General features: G+C 41.0%; 1 protein-coding gene across 1 annotated transcript in view; it reads right to left on the minus strand.

The window, feature by feature from the left end:
- Window positions 1-6,713: 6,713 nt before the first annotated feature.
- CDK19 (cyclin dependent kinase 19) overlaps window positions 6,714-22,295 on the minus strand; it is a 140,380-nt gene continuing 124,798 nt past the window's right edge. Inside the window, exons 10-13 of the mRNA XM_076333420.1 lie at window positions 20,605-20,702; window positions 18,947-19,025; window positions 14,744-15,010; window positions 6,714-11,013 (exon numbers count right to left, since the gene is read on the minus strand). Coding sequence (XP_076189535.1) covers window positions 10,882-11,013; window positions 14,744-15,010; window positions 18,947-19,025; window positions 20,605-20,702 — 576 coding nt within the window. The 3' untranslated portion in view covers window positions 6,714-10,881. The remainder of the gene's footprint in view (window positions 11,014-14,743; window positions 15,011-18,946; window positions 19,026-20,604; window positions 20,703-22,295) is intronic.

Genomic DNA, 22,295 nt, shown 5'->3' on the forward strand with positions numbered 1-22,295 from the left:
GACCCAGGCAGCATTGGCAGCAGAATATCCTACCCGGCAGTAAAAGCAAAGTGAAACAAACTACCCAAGGGCTCTCTGAATATACTCTTTTTTTTTTTTGATGCATCTACCATTAGCCATAAAATGGTATCCTCAGGTGCAGGCTGCCAGGTGTCTGGAGAAGAGAGTGTTTGTGTAGGACTGGGCAACGCTGAGCCACAGCATGAAGAGGGGCATTTTAGCCAAACCTTACAGCAGCCCTAGCAGGTGAGAACAGAGCGGGGAAGAAAAGATTGGAGAGGAACAGACCTCCCCCAAATCCATCCAAATCCAGTGAACTGCCAGTTACTGTGTGACCCTCCTGTGGGACAGACCTTGAACACAGCAAAACAAGGTCTGGATCTGGGACACTGCGGAGAAGCAGGAGGACACGCTTCAAAAAACTTCCAAAAGTCCTACCCTCACCCATGCACAGGACTCATCAGACCCTCCAAGCAACGTCAGGGCCTAAAACCTGTTGGAAGATGGGTACCACAGACCCACTCCATGGAGGCACACAACCACGGAGCTGTGGCAACTCAGTGCGTCACCTTTTCACAGTCAGGAGTGAGCTGGTCCTCACATGGCACTTTCCACCTCTGCCCCTCCCACCCGGAGGCCCTCAGGAGCGGCGTGCGTGGGGAGGAGAGGCGGCGTGCAACATGCCCGTTGCTGCGCTGGCTGGCACCTCGCTTCTGGCTCCAGTCTTTTTCACGCTTTCAGCTGCTTGTGCTCTAATTTTCAATTGCGATTGGGCTCCCGGGGGTCCAGAGAGTTTTTCTGAAGCACCACAGTGTTTGTAAAGCATCCGAGAAAGCAGACCCCACCGCCAGAGCCTCTCTGTCCCAGATAGGAGAGCAGCACAGCAGCAGCGCTACTCCCTCCCAGCTCGCCCCAGGCACTTCTGGCACTTTCCCGAGACGCCCACTGCCTGCGACGTGTGCTGACAGCTCGCGTAAGGTGGGCCTGTTGCTCCTGGGGGCTGGATAATCTCCCCTCCCATCTCTGCACACGGGCCTCACGGTTGGAGCCACCCCGTGATGGTGTGTTGCATTCACCACCCCTTGCATTCACCACCACAGCTGCAACCCAAGAGGGGACCTCTGCACCAACCCTACAGCTTCCAGACCCTCTCAGAGGACCGACTCACTCAATAGTTTGCAAACATCCACAGTAGCAAACCTCCACATCAGACGGGTGCCATGATCCGTGCAGGGGCTGACAGATCTACCCATGGCACAGATCACCTCCTCTTAGCAGGAGGGATGGTTCTGGCTGGGAGGAGGTGGGTCTGGGTCAGGTAATTGCATTCCTGCCAGCAGCTGTGGGGCTGGGAGCTGGTCCTGCACCCAGCTGAAGGAAGTGGTCATGTTACACAGTAGGGACATTTGGCCCCGAACATCCTAAGCTGCGGTACGTGGTGTAAGCCTGAAACCTGCTCTGTGAATGCTCAGCACTATGCATTTAGTATGCATAGCTATTCTGGCTACACAAGGTATCCTGTTTTCTCACTGCATTTTTGGGAAACGAATTATTCCTTGGCTCCACATTTGGATATGTGCGTGAGAGGAGCAAGACATAGGAAACTTGGTTAGTCTTTTTTTTTTTTTATTATTATTATTATTATTTAGATTTAAGAGGTGACAGATGACTGTCAATGTCAACATGGTTTTATTAGCCATGCTGGCGTAAACAAACTTAGGACGTATCCTAATAATTTAAATGAGCATACTGCTCGAGTTCACCTGTCTGGCAAGATCCTGAAATCCAAAAGCAAAAGCGTGTTTTGTTTTGACATCCACATGTAGCACATCCAGAGACCATCCCTGATCCCACAGAAGTAGGGATCCTTTCCCACTCTCTTCCCCCGTCCCCTCCACAAGTATGCCATGTCGCATGCACTGGAATCTCAGTCCACATGAGGGCAAGACTGAATACTGCTACGGTGCTCTTTTGATTTCATTTTCAAGGTAGTGTATAGACTACCCAGATTCACAGATCAGGGGAATTGCTGGTCTCCCCACAGTCACACGCACAACATCACGAAGGAGCTAGGTAGAATACAAATGGATTACCTCAGCTCTGATACATGAGAAGCTGCAGCGGTAACACGGCCTTGGAATAGCACAACCACTGTATATTAATAAAAGCATGATGCACTACGACTGATATATGAGTTTGGCACGTTAGGTGGGAAAGAACATGCCTGCTTCTGATCTAGCTGGCAGGTCGTTTCTTATGTCCTCCAGCACACACGATCCACTGACAAGTATTTTATAAGATTTACATTAACAAGCCACAGTTGAGCATTTCTCCGCAATGTATGTAAATGTTATCGTGCGAGATTGAGTTCTTAGAGATGAAAGCGTACGGCCACTGTGCAAATATGATACACGTCACAATCTCAGATGACTCAAATACACTTAAACAGCTCTAATATCGCTCTGGATGATAACAGAAGTTACTTCATTCCTGCTTCCCAGAACTGACTGTCTCAAAGTCACAGGAAACTTCCAGCTTTCATCCAGCAGCAGCATGATGTAGAAGCAACTCCTGATAATCCCCATTGGGACATACCCACCAGGGCGTGTTAGTAGATGTCCCCATTGTTTCTTAAATGGGTAGGGATTTCTTTCTATGCTTGTGGGATACTGCAAGCTACAAGAAACTTTCAAACACTTAAACAAAAGCTCCATTATTACCAGGGGGAGTATTTTGAAACCATAAACTATGCAGATTTTCATGCATTTATGGGTGGGTAAGACCAAAGTCTATAAACTTCTTGACATGATTGAGTCAGTCTGATTGCTACATGCAGGGAATTTTGTAAAGGTGACTCACTCCTGTCAGCTTCACTAGGTATACCTTCTACAGTTGGGATGCTATGCTTATGAGATAAACATTTCTCTTTCAAACTCACATGTCTCCCAAGAACTGGTTACTACGCAGTGATATGATCTGCCTGCTTGAATCTCCTCTGCTGCAGCGAAAGGAGGACACCAGCAAGGGAGAAGCCTGATCTCCTTTGGTTCCTCTTTGTTAGCAAGTTAACAGTCTTGAGTTTTACTGCCAAAACCAAACTATTGGAAACTGTCCTTCTTTCTTCTGTACCGCTGCAAGAATGAGTCATACAATTAAAATAGGTTGAAAACAGAAAATCATAACTATAATTTTGCAAACTACTCATTCTACATCATATTAGATAACGGCAAGACCAACAACAGATGTTTTTGAACTGTACAGCCTAGCAATAATAATACGACCTGATGATTTACAATCATCTCATAGCACTATGTCAAACTGGAGGACTACAGGAGCCTTTTGTGGTAAGACTTTAAGCCTTTAATTTTGCAGTTCTCTGGCTCACCTTTCAGCCAAGGAAGTATGTTTTCTTTAAAAGCCGATTGCTTTTCCATAGACCTGTGCGACCTAAGCTTACAGGTTAAAGTTCAGTATCCACTTGTGTAAATTGTCTGCAAGACTCCGAATTGACAACCGTGTCCCTGACCAGGTCAAGCATGCAGAGTTAGAGGTCATCTTTCCAGAGCAGGGCTGTGCCACCTTGCCCAGATAAGGGTAGAAAGTATTTTTAACAATGTAAATGTTAAAAATACACATTTAAATGTATTTAAAAGTTCATCATGTTCTGGAGAACTTCAGACACCTAAACTTGATAGCAGTAAAACTTTGTTACAAAATCAAAAGGCTGCACACTTCCACTCTTTTTTTTTCCTAACATCCCAAGGAATTCCTATTTGTGGATGTAGGGAAGAATCTTACCAATGTAGGCTCAAATGCAGGCCGTAGAAAGGACGTCTGAGCCATACATCATTCAGCAGGACCTGGTCCATAATCAAAACTTTGTCTGCTGATGACAGGTATGAAGAATTCCTTTCTTCAGTGCTTCACATATTGGGGTTTTTATTACTTAAGACACATGATTAGTCTTGTGGGATGGAGAATGCATGCAATGCATTATTGCTGGCTACCATGTCACATCCAAGACTCAGTAACAAACACCTGATTTTTTTTGTTCCTTATTTTAAAAAGTCATATTTAAAAAATAATGCAGATACTCCTTTACTAATTTATTTATAACATTTACTGCTAGTGTAAGCAAAGCAGAACTCCATTCTGACAACGGACTAGGGCAAAGGTAGCCTTTCTGCAATGACTTCAAACACCAGTTGGAGGTTTCACAACTTCCTACTAAACATCATCAAAAGACATTTTAGCCAAAGGAATGTATTGCAGAATATTTCATTCAGCCATGCGTTCAACGTACGCGATGTACACGTAAAAGTTACACACTCTAAGTTCTCTGCCCTCTTCAAGATACTTGGAAGAACACACTACAAAATAATCACAGAAATGGCCTGTTATGATCCATGCAATACACCTGCCAATATGCCGGTATACAAAGCTGGAAAAACTGATGTTATAGCAGTATTCCAAGGCAAGCACATTATATAAAAATTATTAGGTAGGTTGGCATTACTTTCAGACTTCAAATAATAATAATCATTATTTTTTTTAAACACCTACTCTGGATTATCTTGGATATCTGTTATATAACAACTGCGGTACTCCCACAGCAATTTCAGCAGCTCAGCTGTGACTGTACACACATCTTTCATAACCTTCTTAGTGGTTTTAATCTACGTCAAACAATTATTGTTCTAATAAATACTTCTTGCAAATGAAAAAATCATTGTGGTAATCATGCAATAATATTTTTCTACATTACTATAAAAATACCAAAACAAACCAAAGCTGCTGGTTTTTCCGCAATCTTAAACAAGGTCATGAAGTCCTCTGGAACATAAAAAAGCAGTACCTACCTGTTAAAAAAACATTACAGGTAAGCCATCGTTAACCTTTGCTGGCTATTTGAACAACGCTTGCTCAAGTTCCATGTTTAGCCAGATCAAATTGATACTTGGCACCAATATGATGCTTTTTGTGTTCAAACAGCACATGGAAATTACTCTTCACACTACTACTGCATATTGTCCAGTAGTAAAAAACCATGATATTACAGTGATTATTATTTGCATTACAGAGTGCCTGCAAGCACCACTCATCAAGCTACTGTATCAGGACAGAACGATCGTTCCTGTCTCAGGGAGCTTACAACGGGTGTACAGGGAGGTGACAGATGGATGCAGATAGACTGGAAGGTGTAAACACTGGGACACTTTTCATTAGCACAATAGGTACGACTCATAGCACACCAGTAGCTTAAAATATTAAACTCCGTAGACATCAAAGCCAAAGGGTTTTAATGAGGGATGCAGAGGACACCTAGGAGGGAATTTTTCAGAAATTGATGCAACCAGTCTTCAGGAACAATGGGCAAGTGGAAACAAAGCATAAAGAATGTTTATTTGGAAATCTAAAATGGGGAGCGTAGAGGTTGACCTGGTGGGACAATCAGACCAGGAGGTAACTTAGATAACTTCCCATTTGAGTGAGAGGGATGGGGTAACAGCAGGCTTTGGCAGCGATGTGCAAGTGAAGAGAGCAGCTTTACATCTAATGCAACAGCGATGGCAGAGCCAGGGCAGTTAACGCAAAGCAGGAAGCAACAAGTCAAAGCAAGAGACTAATGAACAACCTACCTACTCTGCAACTTTCTGAATGGCTATGAAATGTAAGTTGTCTAGCTGTCAAGGACAGAAAAAGAGATGACACCACAATTCAGATCAGTATGATGAGCCTGGATTAGACTGTAAATTGCATGGCCAGGTAGGAAAAGCAGTGAGAGATGCTGTAGAAGAACGAAGATTGGGACAGAGCCAACATAGGAGGTTTCAAGAAGGACATCCAAGTCAAAGCGGCTGACTAAGCACAATCTTACCGACAAACAGGACAGCAGAAGCAGAAAGGAAACTATGAGGGCTATAGAGCCGGGGATGCTCAGTTGCGTTGAGGCTGAACCAACAGCTCTTTATCCATGAGGTGTCAGATATGCAGACTAAGCTTTTTGGCAAAAGGCTACTTCTATTCTCACCCTTGTGCAAAAGGCAAATCAGAAACCGAAGCCTGTTTCTTAACGTGATTGGTAGTGCAAATAAATCCCAACCATTCTTACCCATGCAACTGTTACAGAGAAGACAGGTGGGATTTTGGAAGAAGTTAACTATCCATCTGTGAAACAACGGTTAGACTGAACAGAAACACACAGGCTAGCAAAGCACACAAAACCCCACTTTGAAAACCCACCAATATGCTCTACCTCGTGCTTTCAATGTTGTCACCTGAAATACTTGAAATCCTCCAAGGTCCGGCAGGAGGAAAAAGTAAGAGGGCATTTAGCTTTAGAATGCAGTAAACCAGCTTTTTTTCAGAAGACACGTCTATAGGATTGTCACGCAAGTAATAATGAATCTCAACAAGCAGCATCGGCGTGGCATGCCAGAATACTTTTAAGCAGAGGGCAAAACCTAAGAGAACCACTCCATCGATTCTGTTTTCCATAAGGCTTCATTCTATTTTGATAGACACACACCCGTGAATATCCTCGTGGGCATTTTAAAAGCTGTAATTTCAACTCTGAGGTTTTGCAAGCTTTGTTTTGTGTGGTGTATGATATCATAAACATCCTGAATATAATTACAACTGCAATTTTGTGGGCTATATTTTCCCTCTTGGTAGCCCAAAGCCAATGCTTACAAAAACTTTTCAGCATGCTTATTTGATTTGAACTTTTTATTATTATTACAAATGTATATTATTTTATTAAAAAATTCACACTGAAGCAAAGTCAATTCCATTTCATTACAACCAAGAATATAAAAGAAATGCAATGAACTCATAGTTTAGTTTTAACAGTCATTTCAAGAGTGACATCAGGACAACTTAAAGGCAGTAAACCCCCAACTCTAGAATGAGAAACAAGTATTTTGCTTTGTGGTTTTGCTAGCCCATTGGCACGGGCACTGCCGAATGTGGCCACCACAGATCTAGAGCGGCAAAGTTTTGTGGCAGCATGAGGCGCATACACAATAATTTCTAATGAAAACTACAAAAATGAAAGATGCGTGCATGAAATTATGAGAAAAAACTGAATAGAGACAGGCACACTTCCACAAATAGTAAACATGGGAAAATACAACTAGAACAATTTGAAAAGTTACTACCTTACATATATAAAAAGTTCTTTAAATTGCTGTTAAAAAGGACATGTTCTGTCCAGATTTTGTGTAATACTTTTTAGTGTCTACACAAGACAAATTTTTAAAAAAATTAAATAGTATTAATTTACTACTAAATATTTAGGAGATAACAGTGCATTAAGGACTTTTTTTCATATAGTAATACACATCGCTCCTGTCTGGCGACATTTTTAGAAGATTACGTATGGCCTTATGTACAATACATTTATTTAATCCTAAAACAATTCTTTGCTTAATGGTGTTAAAGTACCATTCCTGAAGATTATGAAGGGGAACTAAGCTTATTATGTTTATATAAAATATTATACATATTTGAACACTTCTAGCTTCCCGCCACACCTCCCGCTACGAATGCTCTTCCCTCCCCCTCCCCAGATACAGTGTCACAGATACAGTGCAGGACTCACAGCTTTCCCTATATTTTTCCTTCATTGTGCAGTTTGTGCTACATAAACCTCACAAATGCGGACCAGGCTGCTCATCCTATTCATTCCCCACGCGTTTGTTTCCTCTGAGCCACAATGGGAACAGCTGTACTCAGCAGCCCGCTCTCCCACCAGGCGACCAGGATGGAGAAGACAGCTCTGCCGGTGTCACCTGCCACTCTCGGTACCGGTGTGAACCACTTCGGTGAGGGTGTAAAGGTTATGGGCAGAGACAGAGCTGCGAGTACTAATGAAACTGCACAGGCAAAAAATAACATAAAAATGACGTGGTCCTGGCTTCCCACGACACACTGCACAATTCACTTCTGAAAGCGGAGCGTTTTCACCTCATGGGATGACCCCCTGGAAAGCAAGGCTTCTTCCACTATGACTGCCACCCACCCCGGCAACGCGCGTCAAGCTCCCAAGAAAAGGCGAATTATTTTCACCGCCAGGAATGAAGTAGAAGAGTGTGCACTGCCTACATTTCTCAGCAAACATGCTTTTGCTTTTATTCGCTCTCCTCCCAGTTGTGAGTTTGAAGGCAACGGAGGAGGTCAGCTTGGCTTCACGTGTGCACACAAAAGCTAGAGAGGAGCGGCATGTGGTTGCCTATCAGCCCCAACCAAGGCAGAAACGCCAGTTCAGCTTAGAGAGAGGTCATGGCAGTCGCTCTAGAAGCTGGAAGTTCACTCAATTAAAGCACCTTACATTGCTGTGAAGCTTCACACTCTACATACAGATTAATCTACACCATGATTTTGCCTTATTGGCACAAAAGCCCACCTTAATTAACCGTACGGTGACAAGTCTCCCCGCCACCTGCTGACGTTGTATGAATTTTGACGATCAGCTGCAGGTCATAGTAGGGAGAAGAAATGTTAGGTAACTATAATGGAAAAGACAAAAGGATTTTGTCTTGAGAGAACAGAAGGGTAAAAACAACAGGAGGGGACAAAAATTACTCTGCCAAAGGTTAATTTCCAGAAATGTGACACTCAAGTCACAAAAATATAAAATAAATGTTACTTTATGGCATTGGCCAAATTTCCATTAGCTCAAAGGTCCCTCATCCTAACATCAGTAAGAGGTGAGACATTCCACTTAGGGAAAGAATGTAACCCCAGACTCATTGAAATAAAATAAAGGAACAATTAAAATATGTTTTTTCAAACAGGCTACTAGGGTAGATATAATATGTAGCATTTCAAGGGTTACACATCCAAAGTATCCTTTGGGAGATTATTTTTCCCCAGAAATAATTTTTTCCTTCAAATTCCTTCATTTCATTTTCACCACCTTCTTACCCATTTGATGACAAAAGCAGGTTTTAGTTGCTTTTCCAGAGAAGCTGGGTGGTTGTCAAAACCACATGATGGTAGATATGGCCAAAGCAAGCCAACTGCTCACAAAAGGTATGAAAACAACACGTGTTTGAGGAGGAAGGGGGCACTAAAGGTGATTGGGAGATCAAATCCAGTAGAAACATGTATGTGTCTAGCTGTGATGAAAAGCATTCTTCTCAGAGCAAACAGATTTACTCATCTGGCTAGGTCTGATCACAACTTCAGTGTGAACGCGTATGGGTATATACAATTCTTTTGTACGGACACAGGACAGAAGAGAACATGCTGCGGTATAAAAGCCCGTAACATTAACTGTTTACATATAAACTCTTCTCACTTCACCTCTTCTCTGGACACCAGCTGTAGAAGCTCGCTGATGTTACACTGCTAGTAGCTTTCTAAATGCGTTTTTCCAGGTTTTCTGCAACAACAGCCAGCCTTATTTCTGAAGGATGAAGGAAAAACGAAGCTGTCCCAAATTACATGTTGTGTCTCTCCGAATAACTGTGGTTGCAGAAGTTGGACAATAATCCTCTGATTATGCTTCTGAACTCTTATTTACTGGGGATTTTCTGCCAGCTACCCATCCACTTACAGTCCTTAGGCACAATCAAAACATGTTTGCTCTAGGGAAAAAGAAACATTTTAGTGCAATCAAGCGCATCTGGTGTAACTAATCTGGGTTAATCACAGCAATGTGAGGGACACAGAATATGCATTATAAACATGAAAAAGGAACAATTTTCAACATGCTTTTCAAACTGCACAGTAATTTCTCTTAATTATTAATTCTAACATAAAATGATTAAATGCATTTGTTTTTGCAAGTCTTAGTATTTCTGTCACCTTTATATTTAGAAAACTGACTCAGGAATGTGAAAGAAAGCTAAATTTATAGAACCCTCACATACATTAATCAGCTGCTTAACAGAAAAACAAGCCCATCATCCACATCCCTACTGAGACTTAAGGGCAGTAAATACATTTTCCTGACTATTTTGGTGTCCAGCCTGGGAAGACATTGCATTCTTCTGTTCCAACAGATCCTGAAAGCATCTCCTTTTTATGTGACTGTCCTGGTTTCATTTAAAATAATGCTTAATTTAAAACTAGTCAGAGCATGATCACTGTGATTTCAAGAATTCAGTGGGAATGAGTTAAGAAGTATCAGCAATCTTCTGTTTGGAGTTCAGTCCAGTAGCATGAAGCATATTTGTTGCTGCAGAGACTTGAGTGGGTTTTTTTCTTTTTTCCTTTTTCTTTTTTAATTTTATTTATTTTTAAATTTTTTTATTTTTAAGACCTCGCCTGAAAACTAGACTAATAAAAACAGAATAGTAAAATACTCTGGAACAGTAAAATTTTGCTGTTCTTGACATCCATGAGCAAAACAGTAATATCCTGTGAAAATAACATAGTGCTTTAAAAAGGTGCAATATACCTGTATAGCTAAACTGGTTTGCCTTGTATAAAACTAACTATATACAAGCTTGAAAGCCTGGGAGTTCAAGATTTTAAAACTTTAAAATCCCATCAAAGAGATTGAAAAGACAGATTTATGGCAATCACTACAGCATAAGGAAGGTGCACCAGGAATCCTTCAAAATTCCAAAGGTTAAAGAAGTTAAGTGCTGGGTTCAGATCAGAAGGGTTCATTAGAGTAACCACAATGGAGCACATGCAAGGGCAGGGAGGCAGGAAAACTTCACAGGAATCTCCTTTATGGCAATAAAGAGACGGGAGGCAGGGAAGGGGGGGAAGTCTTCAGTGAGTGAAGTTTTCCTTTTGTCATCGTGAATTTTAATTCTGCATCACAGTTTGTATTTTTGGTTCTTCTCTTCGTTATGAACTTCATATTGCTGGAGTCTTCTGGGTTTTAGTCCGTTCCTTTCTGAGTGCAGTCTGTTAGCCCTCTCAGTACCTGTGAGACTGATGAGACTGGTGATACTGGGAGCTCTGCTGAGACGACGTGGAATAGCCCATTGTACTCTGGGACTGAGAAGATCCCTGAATGTTGCTTTGGTAACTCAGGCGTGAGCTGGAGTGCTGCAGGAAAACAGAGTAGGATCAGGGGAATGAAAACCAGCCTGTTAGGACTATGCAGCTCAGGAAACTTTTAACCTCTCTGAAGCTCATTAAAATGTGACTGTTGGAGAAGCTGAGTAAACAGTGTTACTGTTTAAGGTCCCATAAAACAAGTAATCAACCTGATCTGCAATCAGCCTTAACACAGCACACAAAATACACAAGGTCTTGTGGCAGACACCTAGAAGTACAGCATGCACACATCCATTTTTTTGAAGGAAAAATACACAAGACACAAGAGAGAGCAGACTCCATTTCAAAATTCAACTGTTTCTTAAACTTACATCTATCATTATTGTAAATGCTATTAATGCAAAAACAAACTGCTAAGGCCACAAATACCCTTTTCAAGATAGGTAATACTAAATGTTACAGAGAAACAATTTATTCTGTTCCTGAGAAAAAGTCAACCATGACCTAAGAGTTACTCAATTACTCTAAATGAAAAAATGTCTAGTAGGATAAAATAATATAATTTTAGGTGAGCTTTTCAACTTGCTGCCTTATCTAGTGGAAGCAAGGACAACTGCTTAAAGATGGGCATGTGAATGTGCAATAACCTAACATTCATTTTCCTGAATGTGTGTCGTCCCCCGTCCCCCCCCCAATGTTTGGAAAGTTAGCTCAGTGGACCCCAATCTCAGCAAGCCAAATTCATGGATCATTTACAACCTCCAGCCTGCTGAACTTCACCTTTTATTACCATATCCATTCCATGTCCAGAATTAATAACGCAAGCTGCAAAATAACGCAAGCTGCAAAATCACTTTGCATGAAAAGTACTGCTCAATGGATAGGAGACTCTCTAGCAAGGTAAACCCCACCCCAATCCACAAGAAAGGAGAGTCTACAAAAAAACCCCAAAACTATTTGCAGTCAGCAAACAGTTTTTTTTCCAGCCAAGTTAACATGCAGCGTCAGGCAGCCACTCAATAGAGTTCTGTTCACTGTCTAGTTGATGGTTCTACTTGGCTATATCCAAGAGTCATCAGCAAGACTGTGGCCAACAGCAATCGTCTAGGAAAAGTGTTAAGAACCTACATTCTGATTAAATATCAGGATTATGAGTTACAGAAAGCCTCTGGAAAAGTTTGAGTTCTGAATAGAAATCCCATGGAGACAGCGGGTCTGTAAGAATGCCACATCCTCCACAGACTAAGAATCTGCTCAGTGAAGGCAATACCCCAAGTCAGTGGTCTCATCTAACCATTGGAACCCAACCAGGAGAGCTGTGAAAGCCTCCTGACAACTTTTCAGCTAGATGAAGAGCAGGAACCTAACTTTCAGGCAGCGTAAACCACTTCTGCCCTTTGTTTCTGTACATAGCTTTATACCTTTAATTTTACATAAACCGTAAAACATACTAAACCCTAAAAATATCACATTACTTTTTCTGTGTTCTGTCTAATGTAGGAATATGAAGGTTGCTTTCAAAGGTGAGGCACAGTGAGGCTAAAGAGAGAGAGTTAACAGTCCAATCCTGCAGATCTCTGTATCCCAATATAATATCAATATAACTAATAGTTGTACGGAGTAACTTCACTTGTTTGTAAGGGTCAGTTTGGGAGATAACAGCTCAGCACACTGGCTTTGGAAGAGATGTCTCCCAGCAGCATGTACGCTGTTAATAACCAGATTATGCTTGGCCTGCATGGTTAGATTGTTAACAGAGAGTGTCTGAAACCTGGAATTTGTCTCAAAATTCTGAAAGTTTTTGCAACTTCTAACAGAAAAGAAAAAGAATTGTGATAAATGCTATGACTTTATAGGAACTCATTCTGGACGAAAAGCATCAGCTCACCATGCTAAGCAAAACTCCCAAGGTCACATAAGGAATGCTCAGTAAAATTCAACAAGAAATTCGCACTGTCATTTATGGAAGCAACATATATTGAGGTTGGTGAACTACAAAGAGATTTCAACAGAGACTTTAGATCACAAGCTAAATGAAACTCAAAGAAAATCTTCTTTCTGCTTCTGAATAAGACATAATGGAGTAAAATTAATGCCATAAGACTACAAGAATGCATTAACTTGCCCATGCTTATTTTTGTTCCACAGAAGAGAATTTGTTTTTAACGAAGTCAGACTTGGACAAATTGCAGACATTCCTTTCTGGAACAGAAGACAGTCAGCTAGAATTTAAGGGCAGATAGCCAAACACAAGTGTAAAAATGGATAATCAGACCATACAATTTAGCAAGTGACGTAAAGGAAACATACAGATCACCATTTTGATGCCTGTGCTGTTAAAGTTTAGAAGGAAAGAGTCATAGGGGGTAAAAAAAAAAATCTAGCTATCTGAAAAAAATGATAGACTGCTAGCAACTTGTAATGGGGAAGTTTGCCAACAATTCAGAGAGCTGTATAAGGATTCTATAATGGATATCATCAAATGCAGCAGCACACCAGTCCTCAAAATACAGACCAAAACAGGCCAGCCATAAATACCGTGTAGTCAGACAGCTGTAGTGATCTGTCCAGACCTCAAGCCTGTCTGGAACTTTTCAAAAAAGAAACCTAGTTGTCTTTACCCTTAAATTGCCCTCAATGCCTTCATGATCATTTGTCATTAAAAGAGTAAAACAGAAATGGGAGAAAAAAGTCTGGCACTGAGAAATCAATTGTCTGTGGAGAAGGTCTGGAGGACTAAGTGAAGGCAACTCCAGAGCCGGGTTTTTTAAAAACTACTTATTTTAAGTTCAAAGCAGCCTGAAAAGACCATTCTCCAAGGTGGGATCTTCTCAAAGGCGAGTAGCAGACAGAATCCCTAATATCTTTTAAAAGCTACCTTTAATATCTACCTTTTTCTTATTCTGCTTTCAACTCATTACTGTCTCAGCAGGTATAAATTCACAAGTATTGAAGATCCTGGTAAGTTCAATGTTTTCTATATTTAGTGTAAGTCACTTTTTCAGTGGAAAATGTAATTCTAGTAAGCAAAGACAAGTATGCAAATCCAAAAATAAGAAATCCAAAAGCAGTGATACTGCTTCTGCTTATGAATGCTACTGTACTGGAAAACATGAAATCTATTCAACGTTGGTCATGTTAGAAACAATGCGCGTCTTTGTGCCCTACTTCAGCATGAATCATACTGATGAACCAAAACATCATTCCTGTGCTAACATGCATTTTTTCTTTAACGTTAGAAGTAGACTTAGCAAGATACTAGAATAAACTACAGAACCGCTCCATACACGTGATGGTATGAGGTAAAATGAAGCAGGAATCAAACGAGAGCACCTAGTTCTAACTTTGCTTCTCCTTCTCAGGATCTTCTCAGATCTGCTTCTCACACAGGATTTAATATTGCCAAGAGCCGAGTATCCTGAACTTGATCTAACGCAGCATTTACGTGCATGAAATAGTTCCACTGGCTTCAGTCAGATTACTCTCAAACATAAAGTTAAGCATATATTTAAGTGCTTTCCTGGAGTGGACTAGTCCTTAACACTTTATAGGGTGCTACAGATACAACTCATACTGGTATTCTATTGAAAATTACCAACCACAGAACAAAACCTTTTTACTTTAAAACTTTAAACCCACATTTTTATCTAATATATCATAGCGCCTACTCAGGTTACATGAGAAATTCATTAAAACATGACCTGTTCCTGCAGTGGGGAAGGGGGAAAATGACATTTTGGCCCTACAGTATCAGAAGCAGCAAAAATTCAAGAGGTACCTGATAATCTGAAGGCATGACAGGCCCGCCTGAGTTAGCGCCTGAAGGCCCTATGCGTGGTTTCTTGTTTGGAGGCACCTGGTTGAGGCTGGAGTCCTGGCTGTGCTGGAGTCCTGCGCCCGCACCCCCTCCTCCCGCGCCAGCGCCCCCGGCTGTCCCGTTGGTCTGGGTGCTGTTCTGCTGCTGCGGCTGCGGCTGCTGCGGTGCTGCCTGCGGCTGCTGCTGAGGTGCTGTTTGCTGCTGATGTTGATTCTGCTGCTGTTGATTCTAGGGGAAGAAGCGACACAACACGGTCACTTGCTCTGAAGTAGTTTGAGCTTTACAGAGTTGCCAACCCCAGTGCCACCGTGCCTGTGGAGGAGGCGGCAGGCCCGACTGCTCGATGGGAAAACACAGCAAAGCTGCTTGTCGGGAGAAATGCGTCCTCGGTACACTCTTGCACAGTTTGTGGGGGTATCTCATTTCTGGTGATTTTGGTTTTTTTAACAAAGCAAGCTAGACTAAAACTGGGAAGGACAGTCTAGTGCCTCCTACAGCTAGCCAAGCGGTCAGAGAGGAGGATGGAAGGAACCATTCATAAAGCAGTAATCACCTAATGAACTGAATCAAAACCCCAAAATTTCACTAGTGCTCAGTGGCAGACGTGGTGAACCACAGTAAATTATTCTAAGTGCTTCAACAGCCTTGTTCACTCAGAATCAAAACCACTTTTCAAACTTTCAGAAATGACACGTTACAATAACCCGAAGGAGGTTGGCAGCATTACTGCCAGAAAGGTAAGCAAATTGAGACCAGAGGAATGGTATAATTTCTTCCAGGTTGCGAGGAAATTCTGTGGCAGAACCAGAAACGGGTTTCATTACTGTTTTGCTCTCCTGTGCTTTTAAGTACCTTGTAAAGAGTGGTATACTGGGAATACAGTCCAGCATGGTGCACTAGGTATAGGGTCAGAAAATCTTACTGAAATAGCAGAAAAGTGAAAATCGACCAGAGACAAATAGTTGAAGACAAAAGAGGAGGAAACAGCTGAAGGAAGAATCTGGCAAGGGAAGGAGAAGACTAGCAACGGAAGAGAAGCCAGACAATTAAGATGACACTGGGACCTAGCAGGAAGAGAGACAAAGAGAAAAGTGCCACGAAAGGGAGAAAAAAAAAAGTTAAGAGCAGCAAAAGACATTGTACTCTTCTGGCTTCAGAGGGCTACAGAATAAAAGGGTATTAGGGAACTGGAGGGAAGGTTAGAAAACCAGCAGAGTGCAACTCTGTCCTCCATGATTAGACAGTTACAAGGAAAGACCACCCATTTGTCTGCTTTCAAGCACCAGGGATGGCTCCTCCACCAGAGCACTAAAGCACGTAAGAGAATTGCAAAGAAAAGCAATTTCGCTCCTAATGTGAGATATGTCATTTGCTCATCATGGAAAAAACCTACAGTTGTCATGGCTTGAATTAAAAGCCTTACTAGCCTCCTCCCCAATATACTGTGTGGAACATTTCAGGATAGTCTTTTTTTCCTAGAATATCTGCTTACATAATTATCAAAGCTTTAGTATGGCAGCCTTTTATGAAAGCCTCACTTCATTAGTTTCTCAGAAATCATGACAACCAGTTGCCACTAGCAGAAAATTCTTGATGCCCCCAATCACCATTGATTGGCATTCATTGACTGATTCATCGGGGGCATTTCGTTACCTCAGATAAATGACATAAAAGATCTGTATCTATGCCATTCATCACAAGGGTCTCCCAAGACACATTCAGATGAAATTTGCAATGATGTATTCATTTAAGTTTACAAAGAAGCCTTGCGTCTTCAAGGACTTAGAGGTGGCTTGCATTGCCATTTCACATTTAGCAAAACCAGTAATGTATCCTCCTGCTTGTAGTCCTCAAATCCCATCTCAGTCAGATTCTGTTTCCTGGGAGATTTAAATTTCAATAATTTTAAAAGTTAATCAAGCTAGCTTGTAAAAAAAAAAGTTAAGAAGCAATTTATCTTTTCATAATGGTTTGAACTTTGGATGCAAGGGAGGTGGTTGCTACTGTGAGAGCTGAAAAACTGCAGTTTTGTTATGTGTAAACAAATATTGCAGGAACTCTCACAATTAAAGACAACAGTTTGTCATAGGCCCCATGTTTCGCACTTTGTGTACTACCACAAAATTTACCTGACTAGTCTGATCTTGCTCTTCTGTGCAGCTACTACTGCTACTGCCTGGATAGAGACTAAGAGCTACTCTGTCAGACTCTGGCTGGGGTCTAGCTGCACCACCTTAGCGTGCAAAAGCAGCTTACGCCAGCAAAAAAATTGTCCTCAGGTCAGTCTAGTTCATGGTGGTTCCTAAATAAACAAACTTGTAAAAGGTCTACAGTTAGCAACATATTACCACGTGTCACCTCTCAGGCACAAATTACCAAAATGAAATTCCGGTCCTACCTAGAAACGAACCCAGCAGAAACGTGCCTAACAGAATTTGAATGAGAAAAGAATCTTTTTCACTTTGTTTTACAAACACTCATTTTAGCTTTGCTGACTAACAGTTAACCATTTTGAAGAATGGATGTTTATGTTAAAGGTTATTCAATTCAGATGCAAGTTCCAAATAAACAAACACAGAGAACTCCTCTAGGTTTCCAAAGGACTATGCAGATATTTATGGTTTTAAAAACAAACTGGAAACTAACGCTATAAAAAAAAAAAATCCTTTCACTTGCAACAACATCGAAGAAACAAAACATGGCACAGATCCAACTTTCAGACTATCTTTTACCTTCACATTTTCTATACTGTGGGAACACATTCAATGAGTAATGCGTGACTTATATTACCTAAATGGTCTGGAAAAAGTTTAATTTGGAGTGTGCATAAATACGTGACTGTCCCCAACAATCTCAAAGACCATTTATACAATGGCTGTTTTGAATACAAACATGCCATTGTTTCCCCCCCCCAACAGTCCCAGGAAAAAGACAGATATTTACTTTTAAATACACTGAATTAACAAAAGCCAGAGTCATTTTAATTCGTAAGGTTTGTTCTTGTTTTTGAAGCTGTGAGAGTTGAAGCAAAGCTAGTAACTAAATTACATCAAATCAGTATCATGACTTTCATTGTATTTTTGCTTAGGTGTCAACTATCTGGATGCAAAAATCCAGGATGTTACCACTTGTTCTCAGCACAGAAGAATCTACAATATCTGTTCCGAAAACAAAATTTGCTGTCTGAAATGTATTGATAGGCATACTTTTAAACTCAGCTAGATTCTCATGTTATGCAGAAAATCTGAAAACAGAAGATGCATGTAGTCAAATGGTTTCTCCAAAAGATTAACAGTCCTTCTCACGTAGTCCTCAGATAATTACAGTTCAAAGCTGTTTTTTTCACATTTTGCTAGCTATACATTACTGTTGGTGTCTCACTATATATTTTTAAGTGAAAATAACAAGCTGTTTCATACACTATAGCACCATTGTCCAGCCTTCACAGCATGGTGGGACAATCACTGCGGTCACATAGCACAGCTGAGCTACACACACAAAGCAGGTCAGATTATGTTGCAAACACACCAAAATTTACTATGCACACAAACAAGTTCTTGCCCATGTCTATGGGGCTATGGGAAAGAGAGTATTGAGAGCAGACTGTTGCCACCAGAACAGTTCATGCTCCTTATTACTCCTTTGTCTGAGGGCCCTTAAAACACGGTCAGGAAACTGTGTGCAGATGGATGAAATGTTCTGATGTAGTGCCAGAAGCAGGCTGCCACTATTTATTTGAGACCCTGACAGCCATCTACTTTCAAATGGCTGGATGTATGCCAGTCATACAATGGAAATGCCATTCTTTTCACGTGATCACAATGTATTTTCATCATGCAATGCAGGAGGAGGTAGCAAGGTTCTCTTGGAATGATGGCAGCCAAAAGTAGGCTACCGCTGACAGAACAACCCATCCAGCTCATTCTCCACAGGTCAGGGCAAACTGTGCTGGTGATACCACCTGAGACACCCCCAAGTCATCTGATACTTTTAATCTGTCTGGGAAGCAGTTTTAAGAGAGCCTTGCCTGGAAAACACATTTTTGGTTAACTCTTCACGTTTCATTGGTTTTCATTTGGTAGCACCATGACTCTTTCTTATTGCATACTTAAAAGGGGGAGAAAAAAGGGGGGAAAAAAAAAAAAAAAGAGGAGTTTATTATACCTTATCCCCTTTCTCTTCAGGTTCATCTTCATTAAGGAATTCTCTTTTAGGATATGGAATCTGACAGCCAGCAAATACACTGAAACACAGTAAACAGTCAACACTCCACAAAGATGCACATATGACATACATTTATTTACTGCTATATTAAAAACAAGTGAATATAACACAATTTAATTTCCTGTATTTCATGAGTCCTGTTTCCATAAGTGAGCGGCACTGTGAGCATTCAAGATAGAAGTCTGCTTCTGCCAGCAGCTAGGTGCTGATCATAATGTCAGATCTCTTTGCTGTTGGCATGAGGCCATCATTTAGAAATCAGGGCATGGTTGAGCATGCCTGAATGCCAGAACGACCACTTGTTGATCCTGATGGCAAAATGAACAAACAGTGTCAGAGGTTCCACAACACCTAGTTGGAACATGCATGGCTCACTGAATAAAGGGCCTGATCCAAAGGGTGTTAATGTCTTATGAGCCCGCCTTGGCTTACAGCAGGCTTAAATATATTTGCCAATCACAACTGCAGAGTTACTTTCAATTAGCTTCTCAGGTCTTGTTTAGAGAAAAAAAAGATAGCTTTTAAATTCAACTGGCTAATGGGATTTGGAACATTCCTTAATGTTTATGGCAGAGACTTTATCATAATGTTATCCTGTAATCCATGGAGAGCTATAGCTCTACATAGGATAGTATCAGATAAATACTAAATAGAAAATTACTGGTAGATCTTGACCAGTATCAGTTTCTTAGATTTCTGTGCCAGCATTCAGAATACAAACGACGTGACATGATTTTTTAAGTGTGTAAACAGTTCCTAATCTAGCTGCTATGTAGTGTTTGGCTTATCCAAACAGACAAAGAAAAAGAAAGAAAAAAAAACCCCAACTAGTCTCAACTAGACTCCTTTTGCACTCCAGTGGCTGTTCCCTCCTTTTAGTGTTGCCTGCTAGCTGAGGAAGCAGTGAAAGCAAAGGTGGAAGTCTCCCTGCATCCAGCTCCTATGGATCATAATGCTACGAACCACCAGGCTTCTAAAAACTGGGAAGAGAAACTGGAAGAGCAAAGCCTGCCAGTAGGAATTGAAAATATTATTTGGAATTGAATATATAATTTGAATTTTTCATTACCATAAAATATATATAGATATAAAATCTGTACTCTCAAGCCTTCTGAACAAGGGACTTGTGGGATTTTAGGCAGTCATTGATCTCTTCACTTTTCTCTCCTTATACTGTTACCCTGTGCAAGAGGGCATGGGAAGGGGCTATAGGTCAGAGAACTGTCCTAGTCCTAGGCAGAGGCATACTGAAACCAGGCAAAGGAGAACAGGGCTCTGTGAGGCTGCGTAAGGCAGAACAGAACAGGGCGCAGATTAATTCTCTAAATACTGCAATAATATTGTCACACTTGCTTTGGTAGTACGTTCAGAATTACAAAACTAGTGCAGTACCGGGTTATTGTCCACGACCACTCGGTTCTGGCACCAGTAGATACAGACACTTCAGTACTATAAGTTTCTACTGAGCATACCTGAGCTACTACTTCTTGTGGATATAGGTAGATATCCATGAATTTTTCAGCTGTCATGTCATTTCAGGGATTAGCATTTAGCAGAAAGAAGACAGCCCTGAAGAGCACAGAAGAGGGAATACATACTCTGATGTAGGCAGAGGATCCTCTTGAAAGTAGGGGTCCTGCAAAGCCTGCTCTGAGGTAATTCTCTTTGTAGGGTCCATAGTAAGAAGCTTCTGAAGCTGCAAAGCATAACATTAAAAATAGCAAAAAGCTTATCAAACAATCATTTTTCAAACTACGATTTATATGTCTTGGATTGTGGATTGTTAAATTATTTGTGGCTTGTCCAGACAAGCCTAAGTTAGCATTGCTTGTTCAGTAAAGTTCCCAAGAACTAGAATGCACATCCATCAAAGCACTGCAATTGTGAAGCACTTCTCACGGAAGAAATACAGTTAAGTGTATCAGGCAATATTAATTGCTAAGGCTGAACCACTGTGCTAAAGCGACACTAAATTCAGTTATTACAGGTTCATAAAGCATCATTTCTAAATAATGGTGTTTTGTTGTGGCACATGTACAGCTTTTATACTGTTCTGTCCTGCTGACACAACAGGAAAAAAGTGTCAGAAGAGACTGAACATGACCAGGACTCTCCATATCACTTTAGGGACGGAAACAATAAATCTTCATCTCTCGTACTGGTGACATTTCACAGTCAGAACACTCTGCCACTCATGCAGCTCCCAATCCCACTCTATTGGTATTGAAATGAGAAAGAGGAGGAGCAGGCCCTTCCTAGTAACCTTTCTTCCTTGCTAGGAGGAAAGCAGTAATAAATTTATTAGCTAGAATGCGGTTGACTGCAGCAGGCTATAAAAGAGGATTACAATATATTAGTAGTATAAAACAGGAATTATAGGGATACCATACCATTTCTAGTTATTTATCACATTCTGATAAACTCACAGTAGGAAATTTGGGTGCTCAAATTACATCATACAGTATCCTGCTCTCACACAATACTCTCTTAATTCAAGCCAACAGTGAAAATTAATTCCTTCTGCAAAGCACATCTTAGCTCAAACTCTATCTTCCAGGCCTCCAATAAAGTTCCCTGGATATTCAGCAAAAGAATGTGATTTTGGGTGTTTGGGGCTTTTTCTTCCAATAAATCAAAAATCTGTTGCACAATTCTGTATTCTATATATATGGTACAGTAAACAGACTCAGTAAAAGCACTCGTCCTGATCAAGAAAGATGATTCCCTGTATTTCCTTTCTCAATAGTTGTAGTTAACCCTACTTTGTAGATGAGGTCTTATAAAATTCTTTGTACTTTTGCCACTTCCTTTCCACCTCTCCCTATTCCTATACTTTCTGTGCCATGGACCCCAACAGACTGACAACACAACAAAGAGCCATTTGGGCTGTCTCTCCACCTATCAGTTCACTTGCAACCAGCTCCTGAACTGATTCCTGCTGCTTGTCCAGAAATACACCTCAAGATGGTCCTGCATTGCACACACCTGGAGAGTTTGCATGGCACATTTATTTACTGTGTTTTGTGTTGTCAGATAACCCTTAACACCCTATGTTTCCTGCGTATCTTAACAAATCCAACCTCTAATGTGCTGTTGGCTCTCTACACAGTGACCTCACACAATACAACGAATACAGACAACAGTTTTGGTATTCAGCATCTTTATTTCACATCACCACCTCTCCCTATGTGTAAAATTTTTGTTAGTTTTAGTGGCTTGTGACACCATTACAGGTGATGCAAATTTCTTCTCCCCAGTTTCTCCACAGTGACCACTGGGACAAAATATT

Source organism: Aptenodytes patagonicus, chromosome 3, assembly GCF_965638725.1.
Source record: "Aptenodytes patagonicus chromosome 3, bAptPat1.pri.cur, whole genome shotgun sequence".
Taxonomy (NCBI): Eukaryota; Metazoa; Chordata; class Aves; order Sphenisciformes; family Spheniscidae; genus Aptenodytes; species Aptenodytes patagonicus.